Source organism: Pempheris klunzingeri, chromosome 15 (genome assembly GCF_042242105.1).
Source record: "Pempheris klunzingeri isolate RE-2024b chromosome 15, fPemKlu1.hap1, whole genome shotgun sequence".
Lineage (NCBI taxonomy): Eukaryota > Metazoa > Chordata > Actinopteri > Acropomatiformes > Pempheridae > Pempheris > Pempheris klunzingeri.
In genome coordinates this window covers 512,962-527,096 of record NC_092026.1, presented here as the reverse complement: position 1 = coordinate 527,096, position 14,135 = coordinate 512,962, and the positions used below count along the sequence as shown (strand labels likewise).

Below are 14,135 nucleotides of genomic sequence, written 5' to 3'. Positions count from 1 at the left end.
TAGCTACTAATTAGTACCGGGGGACCTCATAAACAAAAATGTGTCGGGCAGAAAACATCTACCCGTAAACAAACTGCATGTGGAAACAGTGTTCGTACTTTACGCCATCATATTCCCGTCTCTGGCCAACACCATGTCGTGTGTATTCACTTTATTTACTATATAAGGTTAACGATTTTGGTCGCTGGTGGTTACAGCTAATGTTAGCTAAACCGCTAGCTTAACTCACGTGCTATTGACAGGACATTTTGCCGTGGACATCTTTCAGGGAGAGCATTTCCACCAGCAGCAGGTAAAATGGCCACACTGATGCCATGTAGTCTTTACTGATCCACTCCTCAGCTCAAAGCACCGGCTCCACGACTTCTTCCACCTGAACCACCGGTTGGGTCCCACGCCATGTCGGCTCAAAAGCATAAGTGGGATCTATTTTTGTGTTGTTGCCTCTTAGAAAAAAGCTCTGAGAGGATTTCTGTTTTTGCTGTTATAGTAGTGTTTAGATTTGGGGCTTTTATTTTGATAAAAAAAAAGACAGAACAAGTGTGTGAGATGCTCTGCTGTCTGCTTGTCAAGGTAATAAAGTGTGGAAGATCAGTTCCATGTTTTTATTGTAGAACTTGTGGGAGTTTAGACGCACACTAAAACCCTCTGCTACAGAAGCAATCAGACTTATCACAGGCTCAACAGGTTGTGTTAGTTCATCTTCCTCCTCATGTTCATAGGCGTGTGCCAACTGTACCACTGCAACCAACCAACCCCATTACGTAGGCAATGATGCCACCCCAAGATGGCGGCCTGCTAGCTAGATAGCGAGGGACATGGCACAAAAACAAATTTGTCACATCTGTCGTTTTAACAACTTATTAAACTCAGAGTTTAGTCAGGGTGGTTCCCTTAGTATGTATGGACACTAGCAGTGCCAAAACATTCACATTTCATTTCCTCTTCATTCTAAAGGTCTGCTTGGGGCAACTGTGGCTCAGCAGATGGAGTAGGTCGAAGGGTTGATGGTTCAATCCCCAACTCCTCCTGTCAACACGCTGAAGTGTCCTTGACCAACTCACCAAACCCTTTGCCTGGCGGCTCCTCCAGCATCAGTGAGAGTGAGAGTGACCCTGTTTGAGTGATGGAGAGGCTCATTATCAAAGATTGCTCTACAAATGCAGGAAATCCACCATATAAAGGAAAGTGAGGTGGTGAACATATGGTCTTTATTCTTAACAAAGAAGTCTGTGTTCATATCAGAGGAAAGTCAAAGGAATATTGATGCAAACACATTTGTATCATCAATATATTCTGTTATTTATTCATTTTTCCTTATTTCTTTATCAGCATTACAACAATTCTACACTTAACATCATTTTGAATTGTGATCATGTGTGACTCCCTCTAGTGGATGTTGTGGAGGATCCTGTTGTCTTTGCTCCAAAGGTTTTTGTACAGAGTTTTGGTGTTTGCTGTCACTGTGGGCCTCAGAGCACAGTAGTACACAGCAGAGTCAGACAGCTGAAGCTTCTGGATCTTCAGGGGAACTGATCTTGAGGTGGAATTCAGGGTGGATGAAAATCTCTCCTTCAACTCATCTGGTGTCTTTCCTTCATCCAGCTGAACGCGGTTCAGTATGAATTTGGGGCTGTTGTTTCCATCTTGTTTGTACCAGAACAGACCTGGAGATGTGCCACTGCTCGTCTGAAATGTGCAGTCAAGTGTAGCTGTGTCTCCTTCAGTAGCGATGACATCTCCTGTTGGCTGCATCACTTTGTCTTCTCCTTTACACTCTGAGGAAGAAGAGAACATACAGAGGAAGAGATGAATCAATAAAGATGATTGATTAAAGGAGAATCACTGAATATCAATAGCTGATGAATATGTTAAACTGTGTTCAGAGGAAACATGCTGATCTTTGTGTCTTACCAAAGAAAAGAGCAGCAAGAATAATCCACAGCCAATGTTCCATCTCTACAACAAGGTTTAAAGCACCAGGAGAAACTAGCTGATGATCAGCATCCAGTCTGAGGATTGTTCTCCTCACAGCAGCAGTTATTATTGACAGAATGGTTGAACACAGTGCAGAAGTAGTGCAGTGCCTACTAGATAATGTCGCCCTCTAGTGGAGGTAAAAAGTTCAGCGCAACAGTGGAAAACAGGCTTCCAGCAGCTTGTCAGTGTGTCAGCTTGTGTTTTTGTACAGAGACTGTGGGTTTGCTGTCACTGTGGGCCTCACAGCACAGTAGTACAGAGCAGAGTCAGTCACTGCAGCAGAGGAGATCTGCAGATCCATGAGGGTTTGATCCTCTCTCACTCTGACAGACAGTCCAGAGACCAGAGTATTTAATATGCTCCCTGTTCCTGAATGAGAGATGAGGAACTCTGGTGGTTTTCCTGGATATTGTCGATACCAGAAGAAATAATCATTTCCAGTTGCTTTTGTGGAGTATCTGTAGGACAGAGTAACAGCGCTGCCCTCTAAACTGTCCTCTTCAGTCTTGACTGGAGTGATTTTATCACAGCTGACATCTAAAGGAAGAGAAATCTTTTAAACCGTGTTTCAAACTCTTTAGAAACGAATCTGATTCAGAAAATATTGGATTTAAGCTGTTTTATCATGCATAATCTAACATACCTGTCAGAATGGAGAGAAACAGCAGAACAAATACAAAATAATAATCCAGTGACATCATGTTGAACAAAGTAAAGTTTGTTCTGTGTGTTGAACTCTGCTGAATATTGAAGATTCTCTCTCTTGTATAGTTCAGTAACAGCTTAACTCCTCCCTGAATCTCTCTGTATCTTCACTTCCCTCAGTTACTCTTCTTCTACCTTCAACTCTGAAATCACACTGATGCAGCACAGAATCCAGACTGTATCATTTATGGTTGGAGTTTAGCAGAGTGTGACTCCCTCTAGTGGATGTTGTGGAGGATCCTGTTGTCTTTGCTCCAAAGGTTTTTGTACAGAGTTTTGGTGTTTGCTGTCACTGTGGGCCTCAGAGCACAGTAGTACACAGCAGAGTCAGACAGCTGAAGCTTCTGGATCTTCAGGGGAACTGATGTCTTGTTGATTGCAGCATCAAATCTGTCTTCCTGGAACTCTGGATTATTATCTTTTGTTCCTGAAGTATCACGTCGCAGAATATACTTTGGAAAGTCGTTTACTTCTTGTTTGTACCAGAACAGAGTTGGACCTGTGTAACTGGTCTGAAATGTGCAGTCAAGTGTAGCTGTGTCTCCTTCAGTAGCGATGACATCTCCTGTTGGCTGCATCACTTTGTCTTCTCCTTTACACTCTGAGGAAGAAGAGAACATGCAGAGGAAGAGATGAATCAGTAAAGATGATTGATTAAAGGAGAATCACTGTATATCAATAGCTGATGAATATGTTAAACTATGTTCAGAGGAAACATGCTTTTCTGGAGTATCTGTAATCTGTACTCCTCCACAGTCCACACATCACCGTCTGCACCGGACTGGACGGCTCGTTGTTTTTCAGCGAGCTTCTCTTTCTAAAGGAAAATCTCCTCTCAGCTGCTCATGAAAACTGGTGCCAGTGTTTGTGTTCAGGATTGAGAGCTGCTGCTCTCTGCTGGACTCACACATGATGCACTTCTGTGTTTTCTCTGTGATTTCATCTGAATGTGTCTTAGAGAATTCATGCTGCAATGATTCCAGTTATTCCTTCAGTTATTTAAGACAAAGCGCTAAATAATATTGAGATTTTTATGACACATTTTCCTTCAAACTCAGAACGGTGTCTCTTTTTGCAGATGATGTGGCTCTGTTCACTCTCCAGAGTCAGAACCTGCAGAACTGAGGCCTCTGGTTATTGTTCTCTGCTGGCGGTGGTTTGCCCTCTCTGGGTTGTGAACCGCTGCACCAGGTGAAGGAGGGTGTTGGTCTCTGTGAGGGTAGAATGGAGTGTGAGATGGACAGATGTGGTGAGGTTCAGAGGGTCGATCTACGACCCAAACCTCACCAGTGGCCATGAGCTTTGACTGAAAGAACGAGATGGAGGATACAAGCAGCCGAAATGAGCTTCCTCCTCCACTGCTCATTCGCATCAAACGGAGCCAGTTGAACATCTGGTCAGGATGCCTCCAGCTGGGAGGAGGTTCCGGGGCAGACCCAGAACTCGCTGGAGGGATTATAAATCTCTTCTGGCCTGGGAATGCCTCCCCAGGAATAATTGGAAGAAAATGGATGGATGGAATTATTATTATTCAATGAAATTAACCAATAATAATTATTGTTGTTATTGAATCCTTTATTTGGAGTTTGTCTTCTTGATGTCATCACATCTAACACAGAGAAAGGGTGATAATAATAATAATTATTATTATTATAATATATATCATCAGAACCACTGAAACTGATCCTGCATCAGTTTGCTGGCTCCTACAGGGCGTGGGACCTTTAACTCTTAGAACAACGCAGCTCATTGGTTTACAGAATCATGTGACCGCTAGCCGTCCAATCACAGGCCTTCATGTTGACACGTCGCCCTGGTCGATTTTCAGCAGGAAGAGTCGCCACCGTTTATTTACCGTCACTGTGAGCGGCATCATTGGTGTGTTTTAACAAAGCTGGAGCAGAAGTTAACGTGTGAATCTCCGCTTTCAGCTGCTGTTTCGTGACGTGACGTGTCACCGACGGTTCATGTCTGCTCCCGGCGCCGCGTGACACGGACGGAGGAGAAGCTAACCGGACAGCTAACCGCTAACGTTAGCCGTTAGCCTGCTACTCGGTGCCGGTGACCGTCAGAGGTGAGCGCTGTTAGCATTAGCATTAGCATTAGCATTCCTCCAGACTAGTTAGCGGCTCACTCAGCTGTTCTGTCACTAAATCCACCGTCTGAGAACCGGACTGGCGGAGTGACAACACCCGCTCCGTTAGCACATCACCGCGTCTGCTGTCTGTGTGAGGACTCACCGGATATAACACTAAAATCTGCCGGTTTAATGGGGTCGTGTTTACCAGAACATGTGCACACGCCCCATGATGGGACCGAACACCTTCAAAAACAGCAGAACTTTCTGGTGAATTCGGCACATGTTTCATCCGTGACCCCCCAAGCTGTCACAGTAAGCAGTTTAAAGTGTTCACACTGTGTGAGGAGCAGCCGGCGGGGACCAGGAGAGGCTGAGCTGTGAATCACGTTGAAATGCATGTCAGCAGAACTGGTGATGGTCTGGTAAAGACCCCGCAGTCAGCTGTCAACCCTGTCAGGGGCGTTAAATTAACAGACTTCTGGTTTGAGGAGCAGGTCATGTGATGATCTGGACCGGGTGGATCCTGGACCCAGTGGATCCTGGACCGGGTGGATCCTGAGCGTTCAGCTCTGTTTCAACCTGCAGTAGAGAAGAACAGGCAGACAGAGTTCATATCTAATTTTATAGCAGCGGTCATTCAGATGTTATAAGAGAAAACGACGAGAAGAGAAGAGAAGAGAAGAGAAGAGAAGAGAAGAGAAGAGAAGAGAAGACGCCACTGAACTAGTTTGTTAGTTAAACCAGAGAGTGAGCTTCTGTGCAGAGTTAGACATGAAGGGGGGGGCACTTCTTAAAGGAAAAGGCTCACATGTTTCCACGTCTGTCCGACTACAGTATTCACGTGTCCGTATGAACACGTAAAGAGTAGTTGGTGTGTGATCGTCCCTGCTGTCCACACAGGCTGTGAAGTGACGTGAAGAAGACTCCGTCATCAGACTCCACCAGTGAGTCACATGGAGTCACTGTAATACAAAGTTCCCGCTCCGTGTTTTCCAGGACAGTGTTTCAGTAACACAGTGGGTTTTGTTGCATCGGCTGTCCGAAGACTGTAATTCTGAAGGGAGTGTCCTAAACCACCAGTCTGACTTATTTATTAGGAAGAACCAAAATGACTGAATCATTAAAGGAGTATTTTTACTTCTTCTTTCAGGTGTCACATAGAGATAAAAGAATTATACTGTTAAAATATGCAGTATGTTTGGGGATAATTCAGATCCAACAAGATATTTGTGTAACACACAGTAACACCAACACACTGACTGATGGAGGCAGCAGCGCTAAAATCCCTGTTTTAGTGAATGTAGTCTGGTGTGTGTGCTGTTTGTGGTTAAACCAAAAGGATCTTCCAGGTCTCTCTCTGTAGGGATCCTTTCCATGATGCTGTCACACACTTAGAATAACACTCTGAGCCTGTCAGTGGATCAAACAAGCTCTTTTAGTGGACCTACTGTGATCAGGTGCAGTTGTCCCAAAGGATCACGTTGCAGCCATTGCAGCCCGTTTGGTGTCTGCTGGCTGAGGTGATCTACTGGACCAGTTCCAACACTTTTACTACCTACCAGTCACTCAGACACCAGGATGAGGACAGAGAGGATCATGGGTAAAATGAAAGGTCCGAGCTGTTGGACGCCTGCTGACCTGAGAGGGAGGTGGAACAAAGGTCTCAGCTGGATTCAGACCAGGGTGGTTGTGGGTCACAGTCGGGTTGACCCGTTTCCAAACAGACAGGAGAGACCCTGAACATGTTGGAGCTTCACAGGTGTTTGTGTTTGAGTGACTGTTTGTTGCTGCCGTCCTCAGTTCCTTCTTGCATGGGTGAGTGAACATCAGCCATGAGCGCGGAGCCGGACGCCCTGGCTGTGGTCAACCAGCTGAGGGACCTGGCCGCAGACCCCATGAACCGCAGGGCCATCGTCCAGGACCAGGGCTGCCTGCCGGGCCTCATCCTGTTCCTGGACCACACCAACCCTCAGGTCGTCTACTCCGCCCTCCTGGTGAGCTGCGTCACTGGCAGACCAGTCGGTGTTTGTCACATTTAAACACTGACGTCTAATTTTTCACAGACGTTCTGGTCCGGACAGAGTCAGGATGCTGAGTTATGTGTTCCAGGTGTAGCTGGTTGGTACCACCAGTCTAACTGTGATTGGTTGTTGTTCCCAGGCGATCCGTTACCTGGCAGAATGCAGAGCCAACCGGGAGAAGCTGAAGGGAGAGCTGGGGATGATGCTGAGCCTGCAGAACGTAATGCACAAGTGAGTCTGTGGTGTTTCGGGGTAACTTCAGCAGGAGGAGGCCATCGTCCCACGCTCTGTGACTTTAGTTTGAATGTGTCCTGTTTCATTGATATTCTTTAATCCAACTCCAAGTAGAAAAGGTTCCTCTCTGTTTGTGTCCTGTAGCCCGAGATAAAACGGTACGAACACGGAGGATGGAAAAGCATAAAAGAGCAATAAGCACCCAACAGTAGTTATGTGTTTGTGTTCAGTGACGGGAAAAGCAGGAGCGTCTGCACATAGTTATCGGACAGCTGCTCGTCGGCTCCGGCTAACCTTCGTCTTGTTCCGCCGTCCAGGTCGACCACACCCGGGGAGACGAAGCTGCTGGCGTCTGAGATCTACGAGCTGCTGCAGGTGTCCAGCGGCGCCGACGCTGAGCCGGCGGAGGAGCCTGTCAGCAGCCGCCGGAAAGCCCAGTTCTTCCTGGGCTCCAGCAACAAGAGAGCCAAGACCGTCATCCTGCACATCGACGGACTGGACGACTCGGTGAGCAGGAAGCCCTGAAGGATGACTGCATTCACTCACTCATCCATTCATCACCTGTGTATCAGTAACAGGAGGAGGTGGAGGTAGTCAAAGGTGTTACTGCACCTGTTGAGCCTAAATCCCACCAAAGCCGATGGCGTCCGCTCTAGTTCACCCTTCAGACCCCCCAGAAGCTAAAGATTTGCTCCTGGTCTGTTTCTGACGGAGCAGAGGAGGCAGCAGGAAGTCAGACAGACAAACGGCAGAGAGAATCCACTCAGTTTTCAAAATAAAAGCCCCCCTGCAGACTGTCAGTGGTGTATCCCAGCAGCACATCAGTATTATTCTCTAATGGGGGGGGCACCAGGCCAGACGTCAGCAGCTCAGAGGGTTTTTAACACCATGACGACCAGAGGATCATCTGGGATGGAGAAACACTCTGACTGTGACTTTAGCTGCTGTCTGTAGCTGCAGCACAACAAAGCAGGAAGTACATCCAAGAAACACATTTAAAGCAGCAGAAGAAGAAACGCGGCCTGTTTGATCCCGTTAGAGACACATTTAAAGCAGCAGAAGAAGAAACGAGGCCTGTTTGATCCTGTTAGAAACACATTTAAAGCAGCAGAAGAAGAAACGCGGCCTGTTTGATCCCGTTAGAAACACATTTAAAGCAGCAGAAGAAGAAACGCGGCCTGTTTGATCCCGGTAGAAACACATTTAAAGCAGCAGAAGAAGAAACGAGGCCTGTTTGATCCCGTTAGAGACACATTTAAAGCAGCAGAAGAAGAAACGCGGCCTGTTTGATCCCGTTAGAGACACATTTAAAGCAGCAGAAGAAGAAACGCGGCCTGTCTGATCCCGTTAGAAACACATTTAAAGCAGCAGAAGAAGAAACGCGGCCTGTTTGATCCCGTTAGAAACACATTTAAAGCAGCAGAAGAAGAAACGCGGCCTGTTTGATCCCGTTAGAAACACATTTAAAGCAGCAGAAGAAGAAACGCGCCCTGTTTGATCCCAGTAGAAACACATTTAAAGCAGCAGAAGAAGAAACGCGGCCTGTTTGATCCCAGTAGAAACACATTTAAAGCAGCAGGCCAGATTCTCTTTGCCGTTTGTCTGTGTGACTCATCTGCTCAGTGCTGAACTGTTAACGAGAGCGAACGCCATCAGCTCCGGCAGTCACCTCCAGTGGGATTCAGCCTTTAGTCTGCTGGTCCGTCGCAGACCAGGTTGTCATTTCACCAGAGGGTTAAATGATGTCCTAAATGAGGAGTTGAGTGAAGGTTTAGCTCCTCCTGTGCTGTTGGATCGTGGAATTCAAACAGCCTCCAGAGGGGACGCAGGCTCAGCGGTTTGACTCCAGCGGATTGTGACGAGCTGTCGGGGTCTGAACTGATGGACGTTATAAAGCCTGTTGGAGAGGAAGTGGGCTGATGTCTGTGAAACATGAGGCTGTAACCTGCGTCTTCGTCCTCCTCCCGTCAGAGTCGCAGGAGTCAGTGTGAGGAGGCTCTGCTGAAGATCAGAGGAGTCATCAGCTTCACCTTCCAGATGACCGTCAAGAGATGCATCGTCCGCATCCGGTCAGACCTGAAGGCCGAGGTCAGTTTTCTCTAAAAAACGCTTTCATCGTGTTGATTTTCTTCCTGTTTTAATCACTTTCTTCTTTCCGTCATGAAGCTATGAAACCCACAGAAGGGCGAACAGTTAGAGCAGCGTCATGTGCTTCTGTCCAATCATAACCATGTATCACATTTAATGAGCTCCTGTCGTGATTTAGTGAAAGAAACTAACTTAATGACTTCAGCCTCTCTGAGCATTTCAAACATTTGATTCTTAAATACTTGCAGACAAAATATCCTGGAAAGGTTGTGGTCATAATTATGTAACTTAAAGCCGCCTGGCTTTTGACAGACCAAGTGATGATTCATGAACACAACAAAAAACACAGGAGAGATGAACTGCTGCTGTATAAAATAAGGTGTTTACCTTTTTCAGGCTCTGGCATCTGCGATCGCTTCCACTCAGGTGATGACGGCTAAGCAGGTGGTGAAAGGAGAAAATGGAGACGAGGTCAGTTTCAGTCTGGATGGTGTTTTTAACCTTCGGTCCCGTCTGTTTATATCCTGGTGTCTAAATGACTGTTTGCTTCAAAAAGTGTTCCAGTAAGGCATCATGGAAAGGATCCCTACAGAGAGAGACCTGGAAGATCCTTTTGGTTTAACCACAAACAGCACACACACCAGACTACATTCACTAAAACAGGGATTTTAGAGCTGCTGCCTCCATCAGTCAGTGTGTCTGTGTGACTTTGGTGTTTGGGGATAATTCAGATCCAACAAGATATTTGTGTAATTCGCAACAACACAAACAAACTAACTGAGCAACAGTTCAGAGTTTTTATGTCCATTTTACAAGAAGTCAAACTAAAGTTTTTGTCTCCAGGTTTTGATCCCGCTCTCGGAGGACGGTTCGATGGTGGTGGAGCAGAATGTGGACCTGCCGGAGTACCTGCCAGAGGACGAGAGTCCGTCTCAGGAGCCCGACAAGGCGGTGACCCGGGTGGGATCCGGCCAGGACGGGACCAGCTGGCTGGGTGCTGCCACGAACTTCCTCTCCCGCTCCTTCTACTGGTGACCCTGCTGGGTCCAATAGGCCTCCCGGCTCCTCTCAGAACCAAAATCTACCAGCTGCCAAATCTCATCGCAGTCCGTCTCGCCAGAGAGGCAAAAACTGAGACGTGACTTGCAGCAGCGAGTGTGACAACAGAGCGAGCAGCGTGTTTAATGCTGCGATGGAGTCACGTCGCTGTTCCAGGTGAGAGGAGATCCTCCTCCCACATCACCAATGTTTGTGTGAGAGAACATCGTCTCTGTACACGGGTCCATCTGTTACAAACCAAATTGTCTTAACGGACAGGAAGTGTCCCGCAGCAACACGAACAAACACTACAAGTTCCAAACCTTTTTCCTTCTTATTATTTATCAGACCTGCAGACTGAGTGACTTTTCTTCCTGCCGTTTGACGTGTTTGAAAGGCCGAGCGGCGGCCGAGCCTTCAGCTCCTCTGATCCGCAGACGTCAGCCGAGGCTGCAACTAACTGTTTGTTATTGATGATCGTCTCAGAAATGGATTTATTGGTCAATCGTGAAAACATCCTCACAATATATTCAAAACTGAGACAAACGGCCAACACACATCAGAGTGATGAGTGGCCACGTAATCAATGAAAGCCTTAAAACCCACGAAGAAGAAGAAATGCTCCTCCATTACTTTAAACTGTTGACCGGATACATCTCATGAGTCCTGGTGAACTATTTTAAAGGGCGTCTGCCAACTAATCAAACTATGTCCAGAACTTCCTGTGGACTCTAGTCCGTCTTAATACCGTGTCATCACAGGTATCATCCGCACACAACTGGGTTCACTGGTTTCCTCTTGAGCGCCGCCACACTACTAAGTGATATTAGCTCGTCCATGTGAACCAGGTAGACGGGAAGCTTGGTGACGCAGTGACACCGTGCAGGGCTAGCTGGTGAGCTAGCTGCTGAGCTAGCTGCTGAGCTAGCTGGTAACTCACCAGTCATCAGCCCAAAGCTTCTCTGTTTTCTTTAAAGAGTTAACTGTCAGTTAGCGGAGCAGTCGTTCAGGGGACGGTGAGTCCACAGTGAGCTCTGATCACAGAGGAGAGACTTAATAATTAATAAGTTAACTTTGTTGCACCTGCCAGGTGCAGTCAGGTGACCTTGTGGAGCTTCCTTGTGGTCTGAATCAGACACACCTGTCCCATGTGGTTCATGTCTGTCGCCATCTTTGACAAATCATGTAAAAAAACAATAACAGTTAGTTGCAGCCTTCCCATGATGTTGTGCACGTGTGTTACTATGGTGACGGTGTGATCAGAGGTCAGAGAGGCTGACCGGTTACTGACAGGTCACAGGTTTGATTCCATCATTTCCTCGTGGGATCAGTGAGAGAACGGTGCTTCGTTTTCTGTTTGATTCTCTCTCTGACCGCCCAGAGGTCAGAGGTCGTGGGGTTCCTGGACCTGGTCGCTGTATGAATGCCTTTACACTGAGCTGTACGTCTCCCTGGCGGATGGAGCTTCATGGAGCAACGTTACTAAAGTTTGCACAGTTTCACCTCTGGTTGGTGTTTTGAAATAGAGTAGAAATCTGCATGTTGGAAACATGACGAGCTTCTGAAACTCAGTTTGACGACAACACAGTATTTATCACAGGACCCTGCAGGTCATCATGTGAAATGATTCAGAGGGAGATAATTTCATTCCCTTCCAGGTCAAATCTGGGATATCAATCAATCAATCAATATACTTTATTAATCCCCCAGGGGGAAATGGGGGAGTGGAGATATTCCAGCACCGCAGGAGGCAGGCCGCTGGCTACAGCCCCGGTAGGCGAACCATTGGACCACGCCCCTCGTGCTGGAGGGGTGGGAGCTGGCGAAGGTGTTGAATATAGGGCAGGAGTAAGTCCTGATGTGTTGCTCATCAGTTCCCAAAAACCCGCCTCAGTTCATTCGCGGTCATCTGCGATAACATGGCGGTTGCCATGGAGACGTCCCTGGTCTGGTTCCAGACAAGCCAACAAACACCAGGTGGATGGGGGTGGGATGGGGAAGAGCGTCCCAGCTGCAGTGAACTCAGAGGGGACATGGTGACCGCGCCTGTGGCCTCTGACCAAGCTTTCGCCGTATCCTCTGGTGCTTCGACCTGGGTGCTGATTCAACATTCCTCAGAAAAAACCCCAAGCGGCGTCCATCAGCCAGCTGTGATTGGTCCATCGGACAGGGAGGGGGGAGGCGGCTTGCTGTTCTGTCCGTCTTTGCTGAGTGAACGGTTAAAAGATTGACGGCTACAAGCAATGAAACTTGGACAAACAAGAAAATCCAAAGAGAAAGAAACAAGTTAGACGTTGAAATAAAATCTGAACCATCCGGACCGTCGGCGAGGACTCCGTTTGATCTCCATTAGAGCGAGGACCAAAAACACCTGCAGTTCCCATTGACCACCACAGGGGGCGCCAAAGAGAAGAAGACTGATCTGTATTTTAAAGCACGTTTAGTTCGAAGTTTGGAGCTCACTTCCCTTTTTCCTCTGACACGTCTCCTGAAGTCTGTTGACTATCAGCCAAACAAACTAAACCGTCGCTGATTCCTAAAAACAAACGGGTCGATGTTTAATTCAGACGATGAGCTGATCGACGAACGACAAACGTTCTTGTCTTGTCTGTGGTTCCTCCCGGTGGTGAAATGAGCTTCACTGACCTTGTACAGATTTGTACTGTCCTGATGTGACGCTGTCGTCCTCATTCGGTGAGTCTGTGTTCATGTACCTGCCAGGTTTGCTCATAGCTCCGCCTACACCACACACTGTCCAATCACATTCTGAGTAGCTTGTTGTCACATGTTAGCATGAGGCTTGAATCTAAATACAGTTTTGGTCCAAATATGAGACGATTGTAGTGAATGTGTTTCCTTCTTTATAAAAGATCTCCTAAGCTCTTTTTTCTTTTTTGATATTTTAAAACCTGCATCATTCATTGCTTCTTCTTCTTCTTCTTCTTCTTCTTCTTCTTCTTCTTCTTCTTCTTCTTCTTCTGCCTTTTGCTTTTGAATAACATGAAACCAAAGCAGAAATATGAGTCACGTCTTCGTTCCAGAGATTCAAACTGAAGTCAGTTTATTACAAACAGTCAGGAGCCAATAAACAAACTAGTGTCATGTCACCACCTTTCTGTGACCCTCCTCTGATTGGTCAGGTTCAGTCAGGACCCTCCTCTGATTGGACAGGTTCAGTCAGGACCCTCCTCTGATTGGTCAGTGACCCTCTTCCTGGTGTACCTTCCTCTAAATGGACCATCACTGACTACATGAACGTCCTGCTGTGCTGAAGAAGACTGTAAACTAGAGACTGAGAGCAGAAACTGTTCACTGAGCTGATAAATCATTTCCTCATTGACTTCCATCCAATCAGACTTCTGTTTGGAGCCAGTGGATGACATTTATCCTCAAAACAACTGTCCAGTTTCATGACTGATGAGCCGATAACTTCCTTCACTTGGTCGTCGGACTCATCTGGAGAAAACATGTTTCCACTTGCTGACGTGAAACTTTGAATGAGCCAAACTTCACTTGTTTTTCTCAGAATTAAATCTTTGTGGAGTCCAACTGCTTTCTGTTTTCATACAGGGACTTTCCACACTAACTTCATGGGAAGATGTTTATTTCTTTACCAATTTATTTTCTGAAATCATTAAACTTGTAGCAAAATTGAAATAAAGAAGGTGTATTTTTAGTTTCTAGTGAGTGCTGGATGAGGCGTTTACAGCCTGCTGGTTTTCTTCGGCCTCTGTTCGATGAACTGCAGTAACCTCTCAGTGTCGAGCTGCATTCAGGCGTCAAACACAGCAGCTTTTCTCTGCACAGCTCAACTCGTTCTCTGTCTGAAATAAAACCGCCAGCTCTGCTTTCAGCCCCCAACAAAACCCTCCGTTCAACTTCTGTGGCGTTCAGGAGCCACAGCAGTCGGCGCCTGGTGCTGCTGCACATCACGCCTTTATTTACTACTGTGAACTGACATGAATAACGTCGGTCAGCTGATCCGCTGC

The 14,135-nt window shown here is 46.8% G+C and overlaps 1 protein-coding gene across 1 annotated transcript; it reads left to right on the top strand.

Moving 5' to 3' along the window:
• The first annotated feature begins 4,691 nt into the window (after positions 1-4,691).
• LOC139214187 (armadillo repeat-containing protein 1-like) lies at positions 4,692-13,057 on the top strand. The gene is made up of 7 exons (XM_070844954.1): positions 4,692-4,759; positions 6,566-6,759; positions 6,926-7,017; positions 7,338-7,527; positions 8,992-9,108; positions 9,505-9,579; positions 9,952-13,057. The coding sequence occupies exons 2-7, from the start codon at positions 6,598-6,600 to the stop codon at positions 10,141-10,143; spliced, it is 828 nt and encodes a 275-aa protein (XP_070701055.1). The 5' UTR covers positions 4,692-4,759; positions 6,566-6,597; the 3' UTR covers positions 10,144-13,057.
• Positions 13,058-14,135: the final 1,078 nt, after the last annotated feature.